This window comes from Balaenoptera musculus, chromosome 5 (assembly GCF_009873245.2).
Source record: "Balaenoptera musculus isolate JJ_BM4_2016_0621 chromosome 5, mBalMus1.pri.v3, whole genome shotgun sequence".
Lineage (NCBI taxonomy): Eukaryota > Metazoa > Chordata > Mammalia > Artiodactyla > Balaenopteridae > Balaenoptera > Balaenoptera musculus.
The window spans coordinates 88,520,837-88,547,633 of record NC_045789.1 but is presented as its reverse complement, the minus strand read 5'-3'; the positions used below and the strand labels follow the sequence as shown (position 1 = coordinate 88,547,633).

At 39.4% G+C, this 26,797-nt stretch overlaps 1 protein-coding gene across 2 annotated transcripts in view; it reads left to right on the top strand.

Moving 5' to 3' along the window:
- The first annotated feature begins 4,007 nt into the window (after positions 1 to 4,007).
- The window catches only part of ANAPC4 (anaphase promoting complex subunit 4), a 42,075-nt gene continuing 19,285 nt past the window's right edge, over positions 4,008 to 26,797 (top strand). The window contains exons 1-17 of one of the 2 annotated variants that reach the window (XM_036853534.1): positions 4,008 to 4,120; positions 4,241 to 4,379; positions 7,137 to 7,242; positions 8,938 to 9,070; positions 10,615 to 10,689; positions 10,802 to 10,828; positions 10,921 to 10,965; positions 11,618 to 11,702; positions 12,311 to 12,415; positions 13,719 to 13,802; positions 15,351 to 15,437; positions 15,857 to 15,921; positions 16,680 to 16,722; positions 16,831 to 16,907; positions 18,373 to 18,473; positions 18,558 to 18,609; positions 24,944 to 24,999. In XM_036853534.1, the coding sequence (XP_036709429.1) occupies positions 4,251 to 4,379; positions 7,137 to 7,242; positions 8,938 to 9,070; positions 10,615 to 10,689; positions 10,802 to 10,828; positions 10,921 to 10,965; positions 11,618 to 11,702; positions 12,311 to 12,415; positions 13,719 to 13,802; positions 15,351 to 15,437; positions 15,857 to 15,921; positions 16,680 to 16,722; positions 16,831 to 16,907; positions 18,373 to 18,473; positions 18,558 to 18,609; positions 24,944 to 24,999 (1,270 nt within the window). In that variant the 5' untranslated portion in view covers positions 4,008 to 4,120; positions 4,241 to 4,250. The remainder of the gene's footprint in view (positions 4,121 to 4,240; positions 4,380 to 7,136; positions 7,243 to 8,937; positions 9,071 to 10,614; positions 10,690 to 10,801; positions 10,829 to 10,920; positions 10,966 to 11,617; positions 11,703 to 12,310; positions 12,416 to 13,718; positions 13,803 to 15,350; positions 15,438 to 15,856; positions 15,922 to 16,679; positions 16,723 to 16,830; positions 16,908 to 18,372; positions 18,474 to 18,557; positions 18,610 to 24,943; positions 25,000 to 26,797) is intronic. The other variant, XM_036853535.1, reaches the window with a different exon arrangement.

The following is a 26,797-nucleotide window of genomic DNA, read 5'->3' as shown; positions in this document are numbered from 1 at the left end:
AACTTTACAATTAATACATGAGCCAGGTGAGTCAAATAAAATGAAAAGTAACTCTAATTCTACCACCCAGACATAGCCACTGTCACACTTATGTGTGTGTTCTTCCAAAGATAGTTTGTGTAAAAGCTATATAGACACTCTAAAATTTCCCCCACAAAAATGGAATTATTAAAATATACTGTTTGTAATCCTCTCCTTCTCATAAACATGTTGTGAACATCAATTCATACTTATAACAACAGTTATTCTTCTTCAGTATGCATGTACTGTATTTAATCAGTCTCTTATGGTTGGACATCTAAGCTGTTTGCATTTTTCACTAGTGTAAACAACTCTATGGTGAACGTACTTATACTCAAATCTTATTTCCTTAAGGTAAGTTCCTATACATACGAATACTGGTTCTGTAGCTCTTAGAACTTTTTTTCCAGATGGGAGTCACATGAGTTGGTCTCCCAACAGCAACTGAAGTGGTCGTGGGAGACAAGCAAAGCACCACGAACTGATAGTCTAGACCCACATCTCCCAGACGCACTTCAAACGTTAAAACCACCCCTTTGAGTAGTAATGATCGATTGTCATATTGAACACTATGGATGGGCCGCTTCGCCACCATCATCCCACCCGTTCCATTGTGTGCCTGCTGTGGGATTTGGGGGAGGGTGACTGACATCCGCCTCCAGCTTTTGGGGAGGACTTTTATTGGGCATAATTCATCCCCTTTACTGCGAGTGATTTCAGCAAGGCTCACGATAGGGGCTGGTCTAATTACAACGCCAGCTCAGTACTTTAGTCTTGTGACTGGTGAAGAGATGCTCATTCTTCCTTCTGAATGAGGAAGCCTGTAGCTCCAGGTGCTGTTGGCAGTCTTCCAGCAACCACATGGGGAGCCAGCCTCATGGTAGTGCACACCTTCAGCTGGGTCGCTGGTGACTCCCAAGTTGCTGGATCTAGTCTGCCCTGAAGTTGGCCCCATGACTGGACTTGTAATTTACATGAGCCGACACATTCTAGTTATTACTTGTGCCACTGCAACCATGGCAGGGCAGAGAGATTCTATCACTAACATTTATTTCTTTTTCCAGCAAATCCAGTTAATTTGCTTATTTTGTATGTTTCACTTATTTTATGACTTCAAAATAGGCCTCTCAAAATAACAGCCTTTCCACCTGGCCTGGATCAGTCACATCCCACACAACTCCATCTTCCATCCCTGTACACTGTGAGTCCCACATCTCTGCTCAGGCCCTGACCTTTCCCCTTCACACCTGCCTTTTCAGCTGCCTTTTGTCCATCACAGACGGATTTTCACACCACACCTCCACCCGAACATAGTCCTCACTGAACTCCTTTGCTCTGGTCTACTTTCCCTCCCTTCCCCTCATACTTCCCTCATATCCCACCCCACCCAACAACAACCAGTTCTCTACTCCCTGAGTCTGTGCACCCAAATATCCCGATCTGTCTTGACTACTCCCTTGCTTTCATTCCCCCAATCTAATCAATAATCTGTTCTTGTTATCCTACTTTAGAAATGTCTCTGGAATCACCTCCTGCAAGCCCCCTCTCTCCTCCCCCACCTCTGCCCAACTAGTCTTCCTTCCTTTCTAACCCATCATCAGCCTTGGCACAAGAATTAAGGTCTTGCATGACCGATGAACCAGTGTGATGCCGTCAACAACACGCCCCTCCGCCAACAACCTCTGTTCTCAACTTCCTGCCTTTCAGAATCCAACCCCACACCGTTACAACATGTGGAAAGGTGCCATCTGTGTGAGCTAGCCCAGGGGGTGTAGTAATCAAAGAAACAGCCCAGCTACCAAAAAATTATTTCAAAAGAGCTAGCCACTGCATTTTCTTTTCAAGCACTAGGAAGAGGATAGATTAGATATAGATATATACATCATGGGAATTATTAAAGTCTATTTTCTCTTCATTTCCCTCACCCCTTTCCCACCTCCCACTCTGCACATTTGTATCTCCTGTCCTTGCCTTCTTAAAAAGCACTAATGCCTGATCTCTGGGCCTTTCCCCCTTTTCCTTTTGATCCTGTGCCACATAAGCACAAGTAAACCAATTTGACAAAGCAGTGTTTTCCTTAGAGAATGGGGAAGGCAAAGAAATGGAGTGGGTAAAGCCAAAGTCTCCTTTATGGGGCAGTGAGAAAAAAGAAAAGGCTGGAAACACCGTGTGTTAATAGCTCTTGTCCTATGGCTACTTTGGATCATTTCCAGTAACAATCCCTGCCACCCACTCCCACTGACACGCATGAGGTGCTATGGCCACATCTGGAACTTTACACCTATGCTGTTTCCTGTGTTGTTATACATGCCTTCTGGGTAATTCATACTCTTCTGTGAAGGTTTCATAATATGCAGGTAGTTACTCTCCCCTGTCTTGTAGCACTGAGTGTATAGTTCTATTAACAGTCCTTTCTATGTGTTGTATAAGGGTTCATATTCAGGATAAGTTTCTGGAAAATGGGCATTCAGTTTTCATAAGATTGTTAAGCGGATAAAGATATTGGACCCCCACCATGTAGATTATCTATTGCCACCTGTTGGAGGATGGAGAAGGTATCTTGAGATCAGACTATGAGGCAGGCAGCTATTATATAATCCATGGATCCGCTTATCCGGTAACTTACAGGATGGGATCAAGCAGACAACGGTCTGGAAGCATTCACAGCTGCACTCGGCATCGCCGAAGGACCACTGGGACAATTTTATAGTTCACCTAGAGAAACAGGAAGTGCATTCGTTAAGTCAAGATTTATGAATGGGTAACTAGTCTTGTGGGTGCCAGGAATACGTCAGGGAAGGTCTTCATCATTGCTTGGGGACTAACAGAGCATAGAGACCACCTGGTCCTAATGCTTATTAAACAATTATCTATTAACTACAATGCCCTTGACAGAGAAGTGATTTACCGCACAGTACAGTCCTGGGTAGGGCAGTGGAAGGACGGGAGGAACTGTACGTGCCCAAGGTGGCATCAGTTGTGCTAACAATCACACACCACCCCAGAACATTAAATAATACCCCAAAACGCATTTCATGAATAACAAAGGCAAGTCCATTCTCACCTTAGGATATTGCCTGTGGGTGAATTTGGGGGACATGCTAAATTGTTTGCAGAAAAAGCAAGGGAAAAAGCCCATCTCAGGAAGCAGGGTAAACATCAGGAGTTACAAATCGCCTGGCACAAAAGAGTGCCTCGAATATTTGTTGCTGAATGAATTAGTCTACCTCTGTCACCTTCGTCCTAGGGGCTAGATCCAGACAGAGGGCAGGAAGACGGGGCTTGTTGCAAGCTGAAGATCCTGCCTCCTTTCTACTTTGAACAAGTAAAAGAAGTGAAAGGTAGATGGCTTCCTACCACAGACTTTAAGATCAAGAATCACAGGATGATACTGTTACACTCTCTTAACCAGGTTCATAACTTGTGGAAACTTTTAAACAAGTTAACACATTTAAACGTGTAACAAGAAGCATCAGATGGGTTCTGATTCACATAACCCGCCAGGCTGACCTGTGAACCTTACAGGGCAGAGCCTCTGTCCCGTGCATTTGTGTAGCTCAGGCTCCTTCACATAGTAGATGCTCCAATAGCTACGGGACAAATCCTGGCTGAGCCCACAGTCCTCATTTATTATGGTGGGGGTTACTACTACTACTAAGTTGTAGGCATGGAATAAAGAATCAAGATATTTGCCTATGTCAGAGGTTTTAGAGTAGGACTCTCCTACCCTGGCTGCAAAGTGGCAGCACCTAGAGCGTTTTAATAAATATTGGTCCCATTCCGTATTAATTCTCTTTTAATCGGTCTGGGGTGCTGCCTGGGCAGGGGGTTTAAAAACAAACAAACAAAAAAAACCCTCTCTACTGAGCACCCAGGGCTGAGACCCACTGGTTCACGGATCCACTGGTTCAGAAACTATCGAAGAGGTTCCGGCGGTTCGAGACCGCGCCTCCGTGCTCTCGCGAGGAAGTCCGGGTACCGGAAGTGCCCGGAGCGCGCGCGCACGCGCGCGCGCGCGCCGGCAGCTGCAAACTCGCTGGGGGAGAACGGGAGGCAGAGGCTGTCCCGGTCGCGTTGGCTGCCGTGGGGCATCTAGCAGGTACCGCCACCATCCGGGCTCTGTGCGAAGGGCCGGGGGCGGAGGCGGCGCCGGCGCCGGGCCCGGGCAGGGCGGCCCCGGGGGGCCCCTGCCGGCCTCCGATTAGGGGTGTTTTTGCAGGGCCGCCCCAATGTTGCGTTTCCCGACCTGTTTCCCGTCCTTCCGGGTGGTGGGAGAGAAGCAGCTACCGCAGGAGATCATCTTCCTGGTCTGGTCACCCAAGCGGGATCTCATTGCTCTGGCCAATACGGCGGGCGAGGTGAGTGAGCCGGCGTGCAGCCCCGAGGACACCGAGCCCGGGCCACCTGTGTACCCCGCCCCTTCCTCCAGCCCTGCTGAAAACTTTAAGTGAATCTAAGGGGCCATATATGGGAAAGGTCATTTATACGCCCACCTCCCGCATTTTATGGCCAGAACAACAGTTTTCATGCAGCTTAACGCAGTCATACAGTCCTGCATCCCCAAGGCTTTCAGTTATTTGTTAAGTGGGCTTTTTAAAGGCTCATGTGTCACTCATGAGCTAGACATAGTAGTAGGTCCACAGACTCTGCAGTTAGTTTACTTGCAGTTCAGGCAGAAGAAAGATGGGTTATTGTCAGACTTGAGTTGCGAATGTGCGTGTCTATAGCTGCCACGGAGGATGTTTAAGAATCTTTATTCTGTTGTCCAAGTTTTACAGAATGGGTTGGATAGCTATCACTGGATTCCTGATGGAATGTGCATGAGTGTTGTCAGTTAGCATTCCTAGTTCACATTGTATTGCGCTTCATCCAGTGTAACTGGGTTGTAAATTTCTGCTGTGAGTTTTTAGTTACTTGGCAGCCATTTTGTAAGGAAACCTTCACCTTGGCTTCTTTACTCCTTTGACCTTTTGGCAGGTTTCCTGATAGTTATCTGGCCAGGTGAGAGTTGTGTGGTGTGCAGCCAACCTTGGAAACTAGGTGGTAAAGAGAACTTAGCAGTCAGGGAAACTTAGCAGCCTGCAAAACTGTGTTGACTGTCACGACCTCGTTGCCAGGGTATTGATATCTGCTTTCTCAAGGCCCTGTATGAAATCTTCTAGTCTCCCTCCACTGCCAGGGTGTTTTGGAACGCTGTCCTGGCCCTGAGAGGAGTGCAGGTAGTACAGCCACAACAGTAGGAGAGAATAGGAGCATCACTGTGATCAGATGGATAGATGCAATCAATTGCGGGCATTTGTTGCTTCCGTTTTCTCAGTGAAGAAGAAGGGGCGCTTTTTAGGAGTGAGGATGGAGAAGAAAATATTGGAATTTTGAGGAGAAAAGAGAGGTACGAAAAAGCTGACAAGTGGACTGGTGAAACTTGGTAGGATTGTTCGTCAGTATTAAGAGCCACATGAGGTTAGTGATTTTGTAGTGAAACTAGTGAGCATGGTTGTATGTCTCTTCTGTTCAGCAGTATGGGTGCAGGCATGGTTGGGTTTAACCAGAGTTGTTGTGACTAACTGTGACAAAGCAAGAGAGATGCAAGGGGGTTGAAGTTATATGTAAGAGGAATGATTGTAATGATGAACTTTGGATTATAACCCGATTAAGTAGGGAAGTGAGGTCACCTGTCGGGTGAGGGACAAGGAGTTGGTCAGTGGTAGAGTCAATGGCTTGTATGTCTTGGTGAGGTTGAAGAATTGAAGTTGGGTATCTGGGATGAGCAGGAGAGATACAGGTGGTGATGGAAAGTGGGAGGTTTGCAACTGAAGATTATGGCAGCATTTGTAGTTGTTGGTAATGACAAGGTCACAGGCATGACCCTGGGAGTGACTGAGGTGAGGTAGAGGATGTGATCATTGAAGAAGAGGTAGTTGAGCACCAAAAAGCCAGGACATTGTATCTCTTGAAATCACCAAGAATGGTGATGAGTAGTGTTGGAAAGCATGAGTGAGCCAGACAGGAGTCCAAATCTCCCAGGAATGGGAGGGGTGGGGGGGATGGCCTAGGAGTCTATAGGTGACTGCAGTTAAGAGGGATAGCAGGCAGTATGGTCTGATTGCATATGATTCAAAGTTAGAGGATTTTAGAGAAGAGAAGAAAAACCAGCCAGAAATGGCATCAAGGAGGAAATCTACTTTATCTCCTAGCCCAGTAGTAGTACAGGGGACATGGTGTGCACAATGGCCACCACCTGAGAATCCTGTAGGGAAGCATTGTCCTCAGGTGAGAAGTACATTTCAGGGAAGACAGTGAAGATACAGGGGATCTTGATACCTGACCATGAATTCCAGAGGGCACAGAAGAAGGGTTTCAGAAGTAAGGAAAGTCAGAGATGGGCTCAGAAAAGAGCGCTGGGTCTCGGGGATGAGCGATTCCTTGGAGTCCTGGCTTCCCTGTAACAAGAGTGAAGGAAGGACGCTATGAGATAAGGCAGGGAGTGGTAAAGCTGTGAGTGCAGGGAACTAAGAAGGTGTATGTGGGGTGGGGAGGGAATCTTCAGGAGCACATGCAGTTCGAGGCCTTTTCTTCTTTATTTCTACCAGTTGTATAGAGGATAGAGTAGGGACAGTTTTACTTTTGAAGCACAAGGAGCTCCAGGGGATCATCTTGATCCTCCAAGGTGGGAATATACCCGGTGGAAATGGAAATTTAGAATGACTAAGTGACTTGTCTGAGATCCTTGGCCAGTAAGTGACACAGCTGAAATTGTCTGATTCCAAGTTTAGTGTTACTTGATCTTATACAGCTGCCTTTCTAGTTCTGTTTGTGTCCTTTATTGCTTTTTTCGTTATCTTCTTGGACAGCCTTATTCCTTTCTAAAAGATAAGTTTCTTATTGACATGAAAGTTAGGAAATGTATAGGGTACAGGGTTAAGTTAGACCTTGTTTCACCCATGTCTTTGAAAATACTTTAAGTTCATTCAGACACTTTTGCCTTCGAATTTCTTCTGATAGCTAAATATTATACTTGATATGATTTTTAAAAAATTTTATAGTGGGGATCTACGTATATTTTATTTTTGGAAACGGATTTTTTATTATTTGCTATTATATCTGTTTTGTCTCAGGTTTTACTTCATCGACTTGCAAGTTTTCATCGAGTTTGGAGTTTTCCACCAAATGAAAATACAGGAAAGGAAGTGACCTGTCTTGCTTGGAGACCAGATGGCAAACGTAATGATAGTATTGTAAAAAATACATTTTTGTTTTTCAGAAGGAGTATTCTGTAAAGAGAACTTATTTCCAGAAAGAATTTATTCTTATTATATACTAGAATTCTAAATTTGGGGACTTTGTTTTTTCAAATGCTTTAAAGTGTTTTCATAGAACTCAGATTACTTCTACCATCTTGTTTCTTGGCAAAGATATCTCTAAAATGAAATCTGACTTCTTGGCAAAGATAAGGCTGAAAAGAAATTTGATGGGAATATACAAAGTACTTTGGTTTTGTTCTTCCGCTATTGTGTTGTCCTGCACTGTTTGCCCTAAGCTTCATTTGTCACTCACTAGTCAGTTCAGTGCCATCATGGCCCTTTTCTCCCCAGAATGTGTTTTAGCATTAAATGTGTGGCTCATAAATATTCTCTCTGCACATTTGCTTGCCTTACCTGAAGGACTGTCAGTTCTGACCCGCTTCCTTCAACTTCTGTGTGATCTGACTCCTCTTGGTGCCCTGTGTGTTGCAGCTTGCTGCATTGCAGCTCTGAGGACTGAACTCTCCTCTTCCATGTGTTGTTACAAGGACAGTCATTGTTTGAGCTGTTGTACATGTCCAGTCAGCACAGGAAAATGCTACAAATCATACAGCTTAAAGTTCATCTGTATCATTGGTGCTTAAAAAAAAAAAAAGAATTGTTTCTGTAAAATGATATGTACTCCTCATTGCTTACTTTTTTTCTAGATAAATATAAGTGTGTAAAAATGCCCTGAAAGCCTATCACTTTACAGATAACAACTATTTTTGTCTGTACTCATTTTGCTCCATTCTTGTTTCATCTTTTACATAAAAACAAAGTATGTGTAAAATTAGAGAACTTTTGTAAGTAATAATTTGAGATCTTGCACTATTCATCCAAAAATGCCACGATCTCAAAAATCAGGAAAGTCAGTGTGTGTGAAAATGTATTTAAGTAGATGATATTTTTATCATTAAAAAATGTCTTGTGATTTTCGACAGTAAAATAGGGTTTTTTTTGGTAATGATTATTTCAAGATTGCTTTAAATCGTTTTGAAGAAGAGGAGACTTGGATTGCCTCACATCTAGCAAAGCTGCATGTATTGGTATACAGTGAAACTCTCAGCCCTCTATTTAGAAATTCTTCAATTTGATATGTTAGGAAGATGTTAATGACTTATGTAGAGAAACTATACTAGGTAATTCAGCCACAGTGAAAGGAAGAAGACCCATCAGTATTTGATGGCCCTGTTCATTAAGGGTTAGAAATAAAAAAGAGGAATAAAAAACCTTCCAAGAACCAAGCAGGTGGAATCACTTTTCAGCTTTTAGGTGGGGACCAATATGTCTTGGTGATAACGATATTATTGTTTATTTGTTGATGCCTGTTCTGTATTTTCTGCTTGGCATCAAGGTTCCAGTCTAGAGGCTCTGATATGTAAGATGTTAAGAACAGTGCACGAGAAAGTAGTAGATTGCTCATGAAAGTTTGAGCATTTGAAAATAAGCGTAGGTGTGACAGCATAACTATATGCAAAGATATCTTTTAGTTTTTTAGTTATTTAAAGCAAGGATTTGGCCTTAAATCATTTCTATGATTATGATGTATTTAAAATAGTAAAATTGGGGAAGCAATGAAATACCCATTTTTCTCAAATATTATACTAACTTATTCTGATTATTTCTTCTTTAGTTTTGGCCTTTGCTCTTGCTGACACCAAGAAAATCGTTTTGTGTGATGTAGAAAAACCTGAAAGTTTGCACTCATTTTCTGTGGAGGCTCCAGTTTCTTGTATGCATTGGATGGAAGTGACTGTCGAGAGCAGGTTGAGTAATAAAAAAAGAAAAACCCCAGTAGTCACAGTAGGATGTTTTTGAAATTCTCATTTTTTAAAAGTGGAAACTTAGGAGTATCTGGGTGTTGAGTATGTGTACATTGCATTTAACTTTTTGTTTTAAGCTTATCAAGATACAATTTTTTTAATGCTCTGTTGGGTTTTTTGTCTCTTGAAAAAATCTCTTTTCTTATTGGAGCAGTAATGCCTCAATGGCCAAATTTTTCTTTTCAGTTATTTTTAACAGTTTATATCGATGACTGATACATTCAAGGAATATTAATTAAAATTATTGATTAGCAAATTGAGGCTCTGTTTTCCTTTTCACCATATATTTCACCTGGAGCTTTGTGTTTTTGTGTCTCAGTAAATATTCTTAGAGTACAAAAAGTGCTGAATTGAGCATTCTGTTTTGATGCTGAATGGGTTCTTTCTGTGTTCATGGTCCCTATAGTTTCCTTATTTTGTGAAAATAATTTTGCCTTGGTCTGTGAAGTCAAGTACTACGCCAGGTTTGCAGTAAAGATGGCTTAAAGGACCAATGGGCTTAGTGAATACTGAAAATAGAAGTTTCTTTTTTGAGGAAATACGATAATTTTCTTTCCATTCTAATTAAGTTTTAAGTTAATATCAAATGAATTTGTAAATCCTGATTATTAATTGACAAATTTCCTAAGGAAGGGACTGTAAAGCATTAGATAACAAGGTCTAGCCTGGGGTTTGAAATTCACTGTAGATAAAACAGTGATTAATCCATCATCAAATAATCAAAGGTTGTAAATGGTCATATGAATTCATAGAAGATTAGAGGAACAGAATATACCATGTAATTTCTATCCCAGTCCAGTAACCTGCTAAGTGTATTCCTAACACACTTTACATTAAGAGTTCAGAAATATTATGTGGAGATTCCAGGGTCTCTCAGGACACTGCTTTTTCACCTTCTTACTCATTTATTTCCAGCCATATTCGGAGGTAGAATTAAAAAAAAGGGGGGGGGGGATAAATAAGACTGTTTCAAAATACGTGGTGTCATCTTATGTACCTGCTGGGTTTTTACATCTTCACATGTATGTAAGCCATAGAAGCCGTCATTACATTATATAATAATTGCAGTGTTCTTTACAGTTACTCTTGGAACTCGTATGTTCAGTGTTGGTTCTTAGAGGAGAGTTAAGTCAGTCTGTATCTGGTGCTGATACTGAATACATTTGAATACATTTCATATGCTGAGAAAATTGTTTATAAATATTTGTTCCTCTAAATGTAAAGTGGGTAGGCTGATTTTTTTTCCCAGAAATAAAGTTATAAGTAAATGAAGAAATTCCAACTTTTCTATTTCTTGTTTGTGATTGTTATAGTGACTATTTTACAATGGTAAACTGTGTGTGGCATCTGTTTACTTGGTAATGTGTAAAATTATGTATAAAATTGTATAAAATTGGGCATTTAAAAAAATTAGTATTTTTAATGGAAAGAAAAGTAGAATCTTTGTTTTTATAATGCTTGTTTTTGTTTTGTTTTCACCTTTTTAGTGTTCTAACATCCTTTTATAATTCTGAGGATGAATCAAATCTTCTGTTACCTAAACTTCCTACACTGCCAAAAAAGTAAGTATCAGAGTTTAATTTCATTGGAATTAATCTTGCAGATTTCTTTCCTTTCAACACTATGACAATTTTCTCATGTGTTTTAAAAAATGCATTTCTGTTTTTTTTCTAGTTATAGCAACACCTCAAAAATATTTAGGTAAGATATGCCTTTTTTCTTTTCAAGTAAGATAATCTTTTATTATTTGAAAGATATAGTTAAAGATAACCCAATTTATTTTTATATTTTAGTGAAGAAAATTCTGATGAAATTATTAAGCTTTTGGGAGACGTCAGGTAAATCTTGCAGATATCTTAAATATTTAACAAGTCTTACTTTCTTAAATTTGATATTTGATATTTGAGGCAGTTTTTAGACTAAAGTTCCAAGGACAGTTTCCTTATTTGTCATGTTATTTCATTGCTGACAAAAATACCTCTGAACAATAAACAGACAATATCTATTATTTACTCGTTTGTATTCTATGATACTTGGTTGTGTCAAGTTTAATATTATGATGTACTTTTATTTTAAAAAGTAAAGGAGGGTGGAAGTGCTGGAGTTTCTAAAATTTAAATTTAAATGTTCAAGTTCTTTAAGCTCACTTAATGCATTTAGCATCAGAGCCATGATAAAACTGTTGACGCTTTATATTAACTGGAAAAGAGAAGATTTTGTTATTGAGAGTATACAAATATAATCATCATTAAAATAATATATTCTTATTTTACTGTAAACTGATGTTTTTTAGGCTGGATGAAATTTATGTTGTTCCTTTGAAAGAAAGGAGTAAGCCCAATGTGATTGAGTCTTGGTGAATTTGTTGGGGGATTCAGCTCCCCCACAAGGAAGCTTGAACATGCAGATTATGTGAGGGCAGGAGCACATCTTGGTTTAAGAACTCGCTCCTCTCTGTTGTCCTCAGCTTGTTGCATTATTTTTAATTAGGCTCAATATTCTTGTCCTTGGAGGAAGCTCTGCATTTATTGAGCTTTATGCTTATGGAATGTTCAAAATTGCTCGAGTCACTGGGGTAAGTTTTTCTTTAAAATCTTCCTTTTTGTTTCTCTTAGAATATAGCAGCTGACTGATTTATGGAAAAAGAATAAAACATTACTCTTTTTCTTAATTTCAGTTATTGGAATTATTTGTTCTTAAATGTTAAAAGGATAATTTTCCTACTAAGAATAGTGATATGATGTCTGTGAAGATCAGGGGCTCCTAGTGGAATTAGTCAAAATTGTTTTTCTTAACAGAAAGATTGGTATGATACACTGGATTATGATTTAATGTTTTTCTAGCCTTGTGGTGTTTAAGAGCTACACTTTGTGACTGGAATTTGATAAACGTCATCAGAAGCAGTCTTATGCTCCGTCTCGGTCTTCTCCGTATCTTTTTCTTCTTATTCTTACAGTTCCCTAAAAGGGTAGAAAATGTTATAGGCTCTGTGGGAATGTTAGTTCTCCAACACTTAGTTTGGGCCCCTTGTTGGGGGTGTGTGTGTGTGTCCTTGCCACGTGTGTGGCAAGAGCCAGGCATGTGTTTCTGCTTTTTAGAGCTCTGAATATTTGCCTCCTATATTGTAAGCAGATGCAGTCTAGCAATAACACTAAATATAATGGAGATTTGACTGTTTTACAGATTGTTGGTACTTGTCTTGCATTATGTCTATCAAGTGATTTGAAATCATTGTCAGTGGTCACAGAAGTTTCCACCAGTGGTGCCCCAGAAGTTTCATACTTTCAGGTGAGTACTGGAAGCTAATAGCAGCAGAGGGTAAATATATATTTTTAAAGGTTTTATAGTTTTTTATTATCCATTTCACTGGATTCTAATGGTCATTAAAACAGAACAAAGCAAAAAAATCGACTTGGAGCTTCTAAGACTTATATATAGAGTCTTATTGGTGAATACCTTACTATTCCAATGACACAGCATAATTAATATGGTCTATTAATGACCATATCAACTCGTTGCTATACCAGTTCCATCGTTGTACCAAGTGTTTTCTTTGGATTCTGACCCTAATAATAATAAAAGCTAATATTTATTAATTGTTTAATATGTGCCCAGTACTGAGTGATTCAGTATAGTTCATTTGAATCCTCACAATAACCTTATAGGTAGGTACTATTATTATCCCCATTTTATAGTTGAGTAAATGGGCACACAAACTGTAATTTGCTTGGTGAGCACTGGAAAGTGATACTGCACAGTCTGGCTCCAGAGTTGGTGCTCTTAACTAACACACTGCCTCTTGTGTAAGATGACTACTTAATGTTGGGAAAAACCTTTTTCATTGTGTGTTGTTTGTATCATGGATTGTGGAAACTGGGCTCCTGTAGAGTATTTAGATTGTAGCCTTGTCTTCAAGAAAATCTTCCCTAAAATTTCATCTCAGATAACCCAGCCACTTAGCCTAAAGGTATGCATGAACTCTCAAACAAAAGTAGGGTGAAAAGATGCAAGATGTGATGCATGTGATGCCTTCCAACGTTCGTTGTATTCAGAACATCAGAGAACTCTTAACTTCCTGACGTTTGCTGGAACAATTGTTCATATTTGCTCTTCATCTTGAGGTTCTGTGAAAATGTGATTTCCAGGATTGCATTTGGTGCTGTAATAAAATGATTCACTATTTATGTGAAATTTGTAATAGGTATTTTTAAAACAACTTTATTGAGATAATTCATGTACCATTGTAATAGATATTTCACTTGTATTTATCCATAACTATAATTCCTTTAAAAATTTTTACAGATATTTGTGATCATTTTTTAAATTCCTCATAAGAGTGTTATAAAGTAGATTATTACATTTATTCTAACTATGTAGACGGGGTTGCTAACCTCGAGAGGGTGATCTGTGCATAGTTAGACACTGCAGATTAGAAAATCCTAAGATTATATTCTGTTACTCTCCAAACCGTTATGCTCAAAAGGAGCAGAATTCTGGCATAGTCTTTCTGATATGTAGTTAGACCTTGACTCTTCTTTAGAAGAAGTAAATATGTCTGCTTGTGACTCACTTTATTATTTTGATTTGACAGCTTGAAACCAATCTATTATATTCTTTCTTACCTGAAGTAACTCGAATGGCCAGAAAGTTTACTCACATTTCAGCTCTTTTACAGGTATTTATTTATAGCTTGTTTTATGTGACTGTTTACTATAAGTTTCTAATGGTCTGTAAATAAAAAACTTGAAAATCTTACTTTTTTTTTTTTTTATAAAGGAATTAACTCCAGTTCTCTAACAGTCTACTTCCTGTTATGTTGGCTTGACTTTTTTTTTTTTTTAACACTTTTATTATTAATTAATTAATTAATTAATTTTTGGGCTGTGTTGGGTCTTCATTTCTGTGCGAGGACTTTCTCTAGTTGTGGCAAGCGGGGGCCACTCTTCATCGCAGTGCGCGGGCCTCTCACTATCGCGGCCTCTCTTGTTGCGGAGCACAGGCTCCAGTCGCGCAGGCTCAGTAGTTGTGGCTCGCGGGCTCTAGAGCGCAGGCTCAGTAGTTGTGGCTCACGGGCCTAGTTGCTCCGCGGCATGTGGGATCATCCCAGTCCAGGGCTCGAACCCGTGTCCCCTGCATTGGCAGGTAGATTCTCAACCACTGCGCCACCAGGGAAGCCTAAAAATCTTACTTCTTAAAGCCAACTTTATGTGGCAGAGGTGTCTAGTCTGATAGACAAGTTTATAATGTCCATTAAAGCAAGAAAAAGAAATTTAATTGAAAATCTACTCTCACCTATCTCTATTTCTACAAAGGAAAAGAAAAAAAGTAGTTTAAACCTTTTTAAACATTCTCATAAATAAAACAATATTTTGGAATTTCACAATTTTTTTTGCAAATAAAGTAGTATGGAAAACATCATATCAGTTAGCTTTTGTACATGATAAATGCACCCCAAATTAGCTTGTGATTGGTGTTTTAGTTGACGATTTGGGCTGGGCTCAGCTAGAAGGTTCTGTTGTTCTGGGCCAGGTTCAGCTATTCGGGGTTGGGCTTCATCGTACATTGGTGGTCAGCTGGCTGGTCCAAGTGTCCCATAGCTGTGATGGCTTTGTCTGGACTGCACATTCCTCATCTCCCAGCCAGCTGGACCAGGCTTGTTCATGAAGTGGTGGCCACGGCAGGGGTGTCAAGAGTGCAAGTGGAAGCATGCAAAACCTTCTGGGGCCTTAGACTTCTGCTTTGGTCACACTAAGACCCAAGGCCAGCCCGGATTGAAGGACTGGAGAAATTGAGTCTACATCTGCATAGAGGAGCTACAAAGAACTGTGGCCTTCTTTTTTCAGTCTGTCACGGTCACTAATGTACTTCATGTCGAAGATTTCTGGAGATTAGTGTCTTTTTAAAAGGATACTGTTTGAAAATTGAATAGTTGACCAGTCAGCATTTTGACAGTTAATGTACATAAAATGCATCTTATATGTGAAAAGCTGGAAAATATCTGTTTTACCAGATAAAAATTGAATTTGAGAAAGTTTGATAGTTAAGTGATTATCAAGTGTTAGCTATGGTATTTTCTTTCTCAGGCTTAACTGAGTTAAAAGTGATTTATAGTAAATTTTGGATTTCTTTCAGACAGTTGACAGTAAGAAACATGTATTATTTAGTTAGCATGTTGACTTAAATATTTTTTGCTACTTTAATATTTTTTTCTTCTTGTTAATAGTATATAAATTTGTCACTGACATGTATGTGTGAAGCATGGGAAGAAATACTGATGCAGATGGATTCTCGTCTCACCAAGTTTGTGCAGGTAATATACCTGGAGTTTCCCATGGAAGGTGTTAAAGAATGCACGTTATCCTTATTTACTTCATGAAGGACATGAGAAAAATCAGTCTGTTTTGTAAAAGGCTCAGATCATGATTTCTTTCAGACGGTTTCGTCTAACCTCATACTATTATCTCAGAGAGTGATACACCAGCTCTTCCCCTTGGTACAACTTAGGTGGGGACAGGATTGTGAAGTGGAGCTGGTAGGGCTTGGGGATTAAGGACAGGAGTTGGAAGAGCTGACTGGTTGTTCTCCTGTAACTGCTATTCAGATAATCAATTTAAATATGAATTTGAGAGAAGGTTAAGGGTAAGAAAGGGAGTCATGTTCCTGTAATCTTGAATAAATATGCTTATAATTTAAAAAATACCTATTATGATTTTATTACTCTTTCTCTAGGAAAAGAATACAACCACATCAGTGCAAGATGAATTCATGGACTTGCTGTTGTGGGGGAAAGCAAGGTAATGAGCTCATATTAGGTACTCTTGCTTTTCCTTCTCTTTTTAAAGTAATTTATTTCAAAAGCAATTCACATTCATTGTAAAAAAAAAAAAAAATAGAAAATTCTGGTGCACAATGACCAAAAAAGTAGTATATATTTTTCTAGGCTTTTTTATTCACGTATTTATTTTTTACGTAAATGTGATCATTCTGAGTGTATGTATAATATATGTAAATATATTATATATGTACTTTATAAATGTATAAAAATTTTAAAATTCTATGTAGCCAAATCAATCTTTTCCTTTATTGTATTTGCCTTAACATTATTCTTAAAAAGATCTTTCCCATATTAAGTGTTCAAAGATCTGTATTTTCCTCCAGAGATTTTTTTGTGGTTTATGTTTTTATTCCATTTACATGTTCCAGATGTGATTTATTTGGTCATATGCTGTGGAAGACTAACTTCTTTTTTTTTCAGTGTTTAGGTAATTGCCCAGTATAATTCATTGAGTATTACATCTTCTTCTTACTGATGTGAAATACCATTTTAGCTTATAGTACATCCTTATATCTACTTCAGTGTGTTCCTAGACTTTATTGTTTCCTGTTTTGTCCATTTCTTTGTGAGTACAACAGAGTCTTAATTTTTGTTGGGCTATTTCTTTTTATTTATTTTGTTTAAAAATCTTGTTTGTTCTTTGAAATTTAAACGTTTTAAGTGATGCATTCAGATTTTGAATAGAGAAGACTAAAAATACTTTCTTTTTCATTCTAGTGCTGAACTTCAGACTCTCTTAATGAACCAGTTAACAGTAAAGGTGCAGTTATCTTTGTATTTTAATGGCTATGAACACATTCTTAATTTTTTTTAGAATGGCATATAGTATCTTACTTGTATGCTGAATACTTTTTTTTCTCTTAATTAGGGCTTAAAAAAGCTTGGCCAATCTATAGAGTCATCATATTCCAGTATACAAAAATTGGTTATAAGTCACTTACAGAGGTATGAAGGTGATGTAGAATCTTTTGGTATTGCATCTACACGTACTTGGCATTGGTCTTTTTTCTGCAACCTTCTTTTCATCATCTCGCATTCTGTTTGAGCCTCTTCTGGCTAAAATTGTTGCATTAGCATTTGAGGGGACTCTTGGAGTGCCCAAGATTTAAAGAATCAATAATGGTAATTCTGCTTTATGAAATAACTTTCCAACATCTTTTCACCACCCGAGGCCCTGTCTGGGCTTTTATCTCACCCAGACAGCCATGAGGTATGTCTTGAATAGGGCATATACCCTTTTTTGAGTGGTGAAATTAAGTAAGTTTGTATATCATTTTATATGTTATGTAAAAGCATGTATATATTTTTGCACTTAACTCCTTGGCAAGGTGTTGGTTATGATTATCCTCATTTAGAAGAAACTGAAGTTCAGAATGGTTATATATGGCTGACCCAAAGTTATTAAGTGTCAGAGCCAAGACTGTCCCAGATTTTCAAGTCTCATGCTGTTTCTAGCTATAGCTACCTCAGTGAAGTAGTTTGCAGGTAGATGTTCAGTGTTTGACTTAAATTTTGGTAAATTTCTTTATGCTGAGACCCCGGCCCTTACTATTATCACCTCCCGCTTTGATCACTTTAGGACCTTCTGGCCTGGTCTCCTCCAGTCCACACTATGCCCCTCAAATATATTCTCCACAGTGGATCTGATCATGTTACTCTTATTTAAAAACTTCCAGTGCCTTCCCATTTCTTAGGACTAATACCTTTGGATGGCTGCCTATCTGCTTCACCTACACTGGTGGCCTTCTCAAACTTGACAGTTTTTCTCCTACCCAGGGCTTTTGTACAGCCCTTTTGCTTTCTGGAACACTCCCACCCTGTTCTTCACTTGCATTCTCTAGCTCTCAGCTCAAATCTCACTTGTTCAGAGAAACCTTCTCTAATCCCCAGATTAGATCAGGTTCTTCTGTTAGACCTGCACCTGGTGTGTTTCCTTTAAGGCATTTATGGTAGTTGGAATGATATACTGTCTGATTGTATGGTTATGACTGTCTCCCCCATTAGACTGTCAGTGTCATGAGGACCCTTTTCGTTTTGTTCACCGTTAAGTCCCCAGTATTTAGCATAGTGCCGGACCTAAAGTTGGAGCTTAATAAATATTTGTTGAATGTTAAATACATAGCTGTTGGGTGAACAATATGACCATATGACTATCTTAAAAGTTCCAGGACTAACTCTGGAGCATAATTTGATCTTACAAAGTTTAATCTTGTGGTCATATATTCATCTCACTAGTCATGACAACCAAATGATTCTTCTACAGCTTTTCAAAATAATTTTGAGAAATAATTATTTCTCATAGAAAGAAAAAGTTACTTTCAGTTTTTATTTCTGAAAACTTAGAAATATTCAAGCAAGATAGTAGCTGCCTGCCACCTTGATGATGGTGTTTCTGCTCTGTTTTTGATAGTGGCTCAGAGTCTTTATTATACCATTTGAGTGAACTGAAAGGAATGGCTTCATGGAAGCAAAAATATGAACCTCTTGGACTAGATGCTTCAGGAATTGAAGGTGGTAATTTAATTCCTCAATAGAATGCATTAAATCCACTTTACTTATTTGACAAATGATATTTATTTATTTACTTCCTTTTAGATGCTATTACTGCAGTGGGTTCTTTCATACTCAAGGCAAATGAACTTCTTCAGTAAGTATTGGGGAAACTTGAATATTGGAATCATTGACTTGAGAATGTTTTACTTTTTACTTATAAATAAGAACCTAGCAAATTGTTGTGATTTTCTAAAAATGAGTTTTTAAGTTTTTATCAAAATTATACCTTTACATGATTAAAACAATCCAGTAGCACAGCAGTTTCATATATTAAAGTGGTATTTTCCTGTCCCGCCCATCCTCACCCCAGGTCCTCTTTCCAGAGGGAGTCCTTGTAACTATTTCTGGTTTTAGGTCTGTAGGTTACTTCCGTATTTCTAAATTATATGACTGTACTGCCTTTCTTTTACTTATCAGTTTTGGGAAATTCTTCTTCTCTGTGTGTGTGTCTTTCCTAGACTCCGCTTGCTTTCTCCTTGCACAGTCTGCCTTGCTCACATCCTCAGGCTCTCCGCCGTCCCAGGGGCAGTGTCACACCCCTGGAACTCCCTCTGTGCCTGCTGCCTCCTCCATTAGCCTCCCCCTGCCTGCACCAGCCTGCGTGGGGGCTCCATCTCGTGCAGCCACTGCCCTGGCAGTTTCTTCATTGCTTTCATGGGTTAGATCCTTACTTCCAGGATCTCCTCTGTTTCTTGGTTCATTTAATCACTTTGTGGAAAATATCTCCCAGTAACTTAGAAAACGGATGTGTGAGGGTAAGCTTTCTGTGTCCTTCTGTGTCTTTTCTCCTTCTGCCACACTTAATTGACGGTTCTGACTGGGTATAGATTATGAAGGGGGATTCATTTTCTCATAGAACTTTCAAAGCTTTGCTCCATTGTATTTTGGCCTTTTTGTTGCCAATGGAAGGTCTGGTGCTTCTGATTCTCATTCCTTTGTGTGCTATTTTTTTTCTCATCTCAAAAAGCTTTATTTATCCTTGATATGTTGAAATTTCACAATAGAGTTTTAAATGTGAATCTTCTCATTTGTTGTACTCATAATAAGAAAATGCCATTTTAACCTGAATTCTATATTGTATTATTATTTTGATAATTTCCTCTTCTCCCTCTCCTTTTTTTAACTAGATTTTTGTTCTAGAAATCTAGTTGGTCAGATATTAGACTTCATGGATTGATCCTCTATGTCTTTTATTTTTACTCTCTTTTTTTTATATCTTTTCTGTTTCCTGTGAAATTTTTTTGACTTAATTATCCAATGCTATCATTCATCATAGACAATTATGGAGCATTTAACTATGTTTTAAACACTATTCTAGATGCTGAGGGTATAGCATTGAACAAAACTGATAAAAAAAATCTTGCCTTCATAGATATTATATTCTTACATGATGAGACAGAGAATAAAGAAATGAATAATTAAAACATACAGCAAGTCAGACAGTGATAAGTAGTGGTGGGAAAAGCTAATGAGGGAAGGAGGACCTAGGGCATGCTGGGGGTAGGGGTGCAATTTTTTGGTCAGGGAAGGCCTCACTGAGAAGGTGATGTTGGGGAGAGGAGGGAGTGAGCCCTGTTATTTTGGGGGCAAAGGAGACAGCAAGTATAAAGGCCTTGAGTTTGGAGCATGCCTGGCATATTTGAGGGACCTCAAGGAGCCACTACAGTTAAAGTGACTTGAAAAACAACGTGAGCTGTAAGGGATGAATTGAAAGAGGTCACAGAGGATGGGCCGGGTTGTGTAGAGCCTGTAGGCAGTTGTAAGGACTGTGGCTTTTACTCTGGGTATAATAAAAAGCTCTTAGGGAGTTATTAGCAGTGGAGCGACAGGATATGACTTAGGTTTAAAGAGATCCCTCTTGTTATTTACTTGGTATTGAGAATAGATTCTTTGAGGGCAAGGACAGAAGCCATGAGACAAATGGTGGTCAGAATCAGAAATGGTCAGAACCTGGATATATTTTGAAAGTAGAAATAACAAGATTGCTGAATGGTTGTATGGATGGTAAAAATAAAGGAGTCATGGATAATTACGAGTTTAGGTCCTGAGCACCTGGTAGAGTATGACTAACATTTACTGAAATGGGGAAGACTTGGGGGAGAATATAGGAAATATATATGTATTTTATGTTCCTCAGTTTGGGTTTATCTGATTTTTTCATGGTTTGATTCAGGTTATACATCCCTGGCCAGAATATTACATAATCGGTGGAGTGTCCTTCTCAAGGTGTCACATCCAGAGGCAAACAGTGTCTGTCTACCTCTTCTTATTGATGTTAATTTTGATCACATGGTCAATGTATTAGGCATATTGAATTGAAATGTCTGTTAGATACCCTGGTGGAGCTGTCCAGCATGTTGTTGATTGTATGAGATTATGTTCAAGTGAGGGATCCAGGCTGGAAATGTAAATTTGGGAGCCATCAGAACATCGGTATTATTTTAAGCCACGAACCTGGATGAGATAGTGAGTGCGCTTAGAGGAGAGATCTGAAGACTGGGTGATGGGCTTTCCAGTGTTAGAAATGGGGTTGATGTGGAGTTAGCGAAAGAAACCGGAGAGGCAGAAAGACCAAGGAGTGGGTGTCCTGCAGGCTGAGTGAAGGACGCGTTGCAAGAAGGAATGAGGGATTGGTTGTCTAACGCTGCTGAGTCAAGTAAGGTGAGGACCAGAAGTGGAATAGATCAGAATAGATGATGGGTGACCTTGATGAGAGCCACTTCTGTGGAGTCATGGGAGCAGGTGTGATGCAGAATGAGAGCAGATGCGAAGAAAACAGCAAATGGAGTCTCTTGAGTTTTGCTGTAAAGGGAACGGCCAGCATTTAAAAAGAGTCGTTGGGTTTTCCTTTCTTTTTACAATGGGAGAAATTAGAGCATATTTATATATGATGGGAACGTTCTTCTGAAGGGGAACAGTTGAGATGGCAAAGAGAGGGAAGATTGCTAGAGCAAGAGGATTCAAGAGGGGATGGGATTTAGTGTGTCAGGGAAGGTGCTGGAAAAATAGTTCCTCCATAGTTACAGGAGAGAAGGCCAAGACAGGGGTCACAGTTGCTGGTATATGAGCAGAGGAGGGCTTGGGGATGTTCACTTCTAATTGTTTTTATTATCTTAGTGGAAATATGAAATGTTCTGTCATCAGCTGAAGGTAAGGATGGGGAAGTGGTACTGAGCTTTGAGAATAAAGGAAGAGGTGTGAGCCATTTGTCTAGTACAGTGGGAGCGTGAATGGGCTGATGAAGCAGGATTGTCAGTAGTGCTAAGGGCTGCTTGGTTAGCGTTCCCAGGAGCGTTAAAATGAGACCAGCCAGCGTGGCTGTGTGGTTTTCCCCAGCCAGGGTCAGCTGCTCGAGTGGGAGCACAGAGTAGGTGAGCAGTTTGAATTACTAGGGTTGGTGAGTAAAAGGAAGCAAAGGGGAGGCAAGAAATTGAAGCAAGGGCATGATTAAAATGATAAACCTCAAATCTGTACTGGTTTAGGAGGGAAGTGAGGACACAGAGGGGGTGCGAGACAGTGAAAGGTGGTAGAACTAGTAAGTGGTAGTCTTGGTGGGATGAATGGGCTACTGGAGAAAAGTCACTGGAAAGATAGTTGTTGGTGAGCAGGGTGCTTTAAATTGAGATTTAAAATGTTCACGTTGGTGGACTCCCCTGGTGGCGCAGTGGTTAAGAATCTGCCTGCCAATGCAGGGGACACAGGTTCGAGCCCTGGTCCGGGAAGATCCCACATGCTGTGGAGCAGCTAAGCCCGTGCACCACAACTACTGAGCCTGCGTTCTAGAGCCCGCGAGCCACAACTACTGAGCCTGCGTGCCACAACTACTGAAGCCCACGTGCCTAGAGCCCGTGCTCCACAGCAAGAGAAGCCACCGCAACAAGAAGCCCACGCACCGCAACAAAGAGTAGCCCCCGCACGCCGCAACTACAGAAAGCCCGTGTGCAGCAACAAAGACCCAACGCAGCCAAAAATAATAAGTAAATTTTAAAAAAAGGTTCACGTTGGTAATGAAGGTCTAGGGTGTGAACTTTAGAATAAATAGCCCAGGTGGGGTGGAGGATGAGATCATTGACCTGAATCATGCTATTGAATGTCTTATTATGGCAGTCCCGTCTTTTAATTTCTAAGTGTTTTCGTATTTGTTTAATCATTTTTCAAAGCTGTGCTCTTGCTTTGTGTATGCAACATCTTCTCACAGCTCTCTGAGGACGTTAGAGTTTTCAAAAAATCTCTGCTGCTCCCTGAATTATCTCCTCTTGGTGTGTCACTTTGCTGTTTATTTTGGTCTCTTGTTGCAAGCTTTCTTCAAAAACCTGATGCCCGATTGTTTACTCATATTTATTCACGAGGCAGTTTAAAGTTGCTTGGAATTGCTGGGTGCAGGGCAGCCCAAAGCCAGCGTGAGTGCCAGAGCATGCGGACCTGTGCTGTGGGCGGCCTGTGCCTACCCGGCACCGCCTTGGCTCTTCCCGGTTTATTCAGCTTCTTTGAAGAGCTCTGTTTTTGTCTGGAAGGTAGTAAACGCCTAGGCATTCATATTTTGGGGGAAAGAGTGTATTGGCCACTCTGTGTTTCAGTTTGTCCTCCTTTGTCCAGCCCCAGACGTCATCCTAATGTCTTCTGTTGAACTTGATGTTTCTAAGGACTGAGTATCCTTGGGGTTCTGCCGGGCGGATGATTCCTTGCTGCTCTCTTTCCACAGTGCCCGGCACGTGGCTGCCTCTGGTGACCTTCACCAGTCACCAGTCTTCTGTCGGCTTTTGACATTTCTGAAACTTAAAAAAAATATTTTTCTACTGTCCTCTTTTTGTGTGTGAGTTTATAACACATCCACCTCTCCCCACCAATCCACCATCATTTTAATGGGCTTTTTTTTTTTTTAATGAATTTATTTATTTATTTTTGGCTGCATTGGGTCTTCGTTGCTGTGCACGGGCTTTCTCTAGTTGCGGCGAGCGGGGGCTACTCTTCCTTGCGGTGCGCGGGCTTCTCATTGCGGTGGCTTCTCTTGTTGCGGAGCATGGGCTCCAGGTGCGCGGGCTTCAGTAGTTGTGGCTCACGGGCTCTAGAGTGCAGGCTCAGTAGTTGTGGCACACGGGCTTAGTTGCTCCGTGGCATGGGGGATCTTCCCGGACCAGGGATCAAACCCATGTCCCCTGCATTGGCAGGCGGATTCTTAACCACTGCACCACCAGGGAAGCCCCTAATGGACTTTTAGAAGGTAGAGCTTATTACAGATATGTGTGCTCAAAGAACAAAGCAGGAGGAGAAATGATATTCCTTTTCCTGAATGTTGAATAATTTTTTGGTTCTCTCTATTTGCAGAGAGTAAACATAAAATACTAAGCTTTCTGTGATCACCTTTCACCTTTCAGTGAAAGGTAGTTTTTGATTTAACTTCTTCCTCCTTTGAGATAAGTAGAATATAGCATTATTTTAGGTTATAATGGAGAAACTGAGGCAGTGAGAACTTTGACATTAGCCTATAATAGATCAGTGGTTGCCTGGGGTTGGGGTGAGAGTATTGACTGGGAAAGACAGTAAGGAACGTCTTTTCCGTTTTTCATTTTTGCTGCAAGAGAATTTTGATCATAGTGCTTGGTAACGCAAGAGATATTACAGTCTTTTATGTCAGGTGTTTTGCTGTGTACAGAAAGGTTAATGATGCTGACCTACTTCTCCAGTAGTATTATGACATTTAATGCTTGGAAGGGACTTTGAGATTTAGGGGTGAAAAGTGCACATATTATTTGCTTAGAGTAATTATCTTACAGATGTGAGCTCAAAGAGATTTAAAAAAAAATGATATCCAATCTTTATATTCAGAGACAGTTTCATCAAAGTGAAGATGACTTCCACTTATAACCCTTAATCTTGGGGGTACATTTGTGTAAAGCCCAAGGAAATTCAAATTTTGAGATTCATTGCTGTAAGGATAAAAAATCAACTTCCAAAAGTAATGTCTGTTGATACCAGAGGTAGTGGTAGTGACATATTACAAGTTTATAATAATGATTTTCTGTTGTGTCTGATGTTTTTTCCTTCTTGCTGATCAGTGAGTATTTTTTTAAAACAGAACGGTGCCAGAAACATTTTTTCTGATTTCTTTTATTGCCAAAGTTAGAAAAGGATTTCATACTTTACTGAGTGCCCGGAAAGGAAAAGACTGTGACACAGTTTGTGGAAAGGCTGTTATAATCAGTTAGAATCTGAGTTATTTGCTTTATTTTTTAAAAGAATCAGGATTTGCTCTTTTGAAATTTTATTTTTGGGTATGTGTTTTATTTGTTAAATCTGTTGTAAAGGCTTAAATGTCATCCAGATAGGATATAACAGAACAAAAAGGATTATTATGTTCTACAATAATTGAACAATGATACGTGAACCCCATATAATAATTTCATTTCTGATTTATTTTTACCTTCTAGAGTTATAGATAGCAGTATGAAAAACTTCAAAGCATTTTTTCGGTGGCTGTATGTGGGTAAGTGAATTGAATGAAGCATTCTTGTATTTTTAACACTTTTAAAAAAAATTGTGGGAGTATCAATTTAGCATATTTCAATTACTATAGTAAATTTGAAATACCTATTGAAGTAGAGAGAATAGTATAAGTGACCTGCCTTCTACTCGTCACTCAGTTTCAGCAGTTTTCAACACATGGCCAGTCTTATTTCTTCTATACACCCACCCATCTCCACCCCCACAGATAAACCTTCTAGCATTGGTTGTCTCTGTCACTCACTGAGAATTGACCCTTACTTACCTTGTAATGTCTCCTTAGGTTAAAATAACATTTTTTAAATCTCTGCTTTGTATTAGGTATTGTTAGGTGTTAGATTTGTGGGAAAAGGGGGAGAAAAAATAAGACAAAACCTCTGCCCTTGAATAGCTTAGCTCCTGTTTTATACTTTGGTCTTCTGTCTCTAGATCTGTGCCATTCATTATGGTAGCCACTAGTCACATATGGCTGTTTCAATTAGTTGAAATTATGTAGCATTATAAACGCAGTCCCTTAGTCATGCTAGCCACATTTTAAGTGATCAGGAGCCCATGTGGTTAGTGGCTACCATGTTGGACAGCACAGAACTAGAACATTTCCATTATCTCTTCTATTGGACAATGATGCCCTAGCTAAATAGAATGCAGACCACTTGTGGCCTTTCTTTTTGTCTCCACAGTATCTTTGCGTTTGTAGGTAATTAACAAATAGTTACTGACTTGATATTAAATGTTTTAATGCTCACTCTACAGGATATGCATATTTTATTTAGGTCCATTTGTACTGCTATTTTTGTGACCTCTATTAATATCTTTGAAATAATTCAGCATACATTTCCCTCCAACGTATGCAAAATTTAGTCGTAAGTGGAATTTATCCCATATTTGTTAAAATTCTAAAGAGTAAAATAGAAAGTAAATTACCTGTAATGTGCTAATATCCTTGAAACAAATGCCCAGATCTTTAATTCTCATATTTTTAAAACAGACTTTTCATATTTGTTAGCCTAGTATAATTGCTTTCAATAAAAAAATGAAAGCGATCTGTAGATGTTGACATTTAAAATTCTTAGATTTTTCTCAAAACCATACCAACACTAGCCAGAATGGGGAGCCAGAGTGTTTATCAGGCCAGCCTGTTTAATATCAGAGTTAATTAGAATAAACTACAATGTTAAAATTAAACGAAACCTTAGAAGTGACTTTCTTTTACAGAAGTAGTAGCTTGGTTTTACTGATAATTATTGGAGTAATTAGGCAGTTTATATTCTTATTGCCTGTCCTAACTGTGATAAGAAGCTGCATTAGAAGATAAATGAATTACTGCTCAGTCCTTGTCATTAGAGCAAAGCACACTGGATTGGAGAACTGGAGACCTAACTGTAACTGGGTGCTGCCACTAGTTAGCACTCTAACCTTGGTTTGCTCTTGTGTAAAATGCAGTCTCCATGAAGGCAGGGACTTCTTTTATACTGCTGTATCCCTAGTACCTATATTACACTCAATAATTAATTTTTGGATGGATAAATGAATGAGTGGAACCTAGATTATGGCTGGTTTTTCAGATAATTTAGAAGTTTGAATTAATTAAAAACAGTTTCTTAAAATAATCCATATTTGCAGAATAATGTCCAACATGCTTTTTCCCAACCAAACATAAGAAGCATATTCAAACACTATGCAAAAGCACATGCAGCATAATTCTTGACTTAGGTGGATGTAATATGTATAGAAAACACGGTATTGATAAAGACACCCCTATGAAAGGACAAAAAGAACCA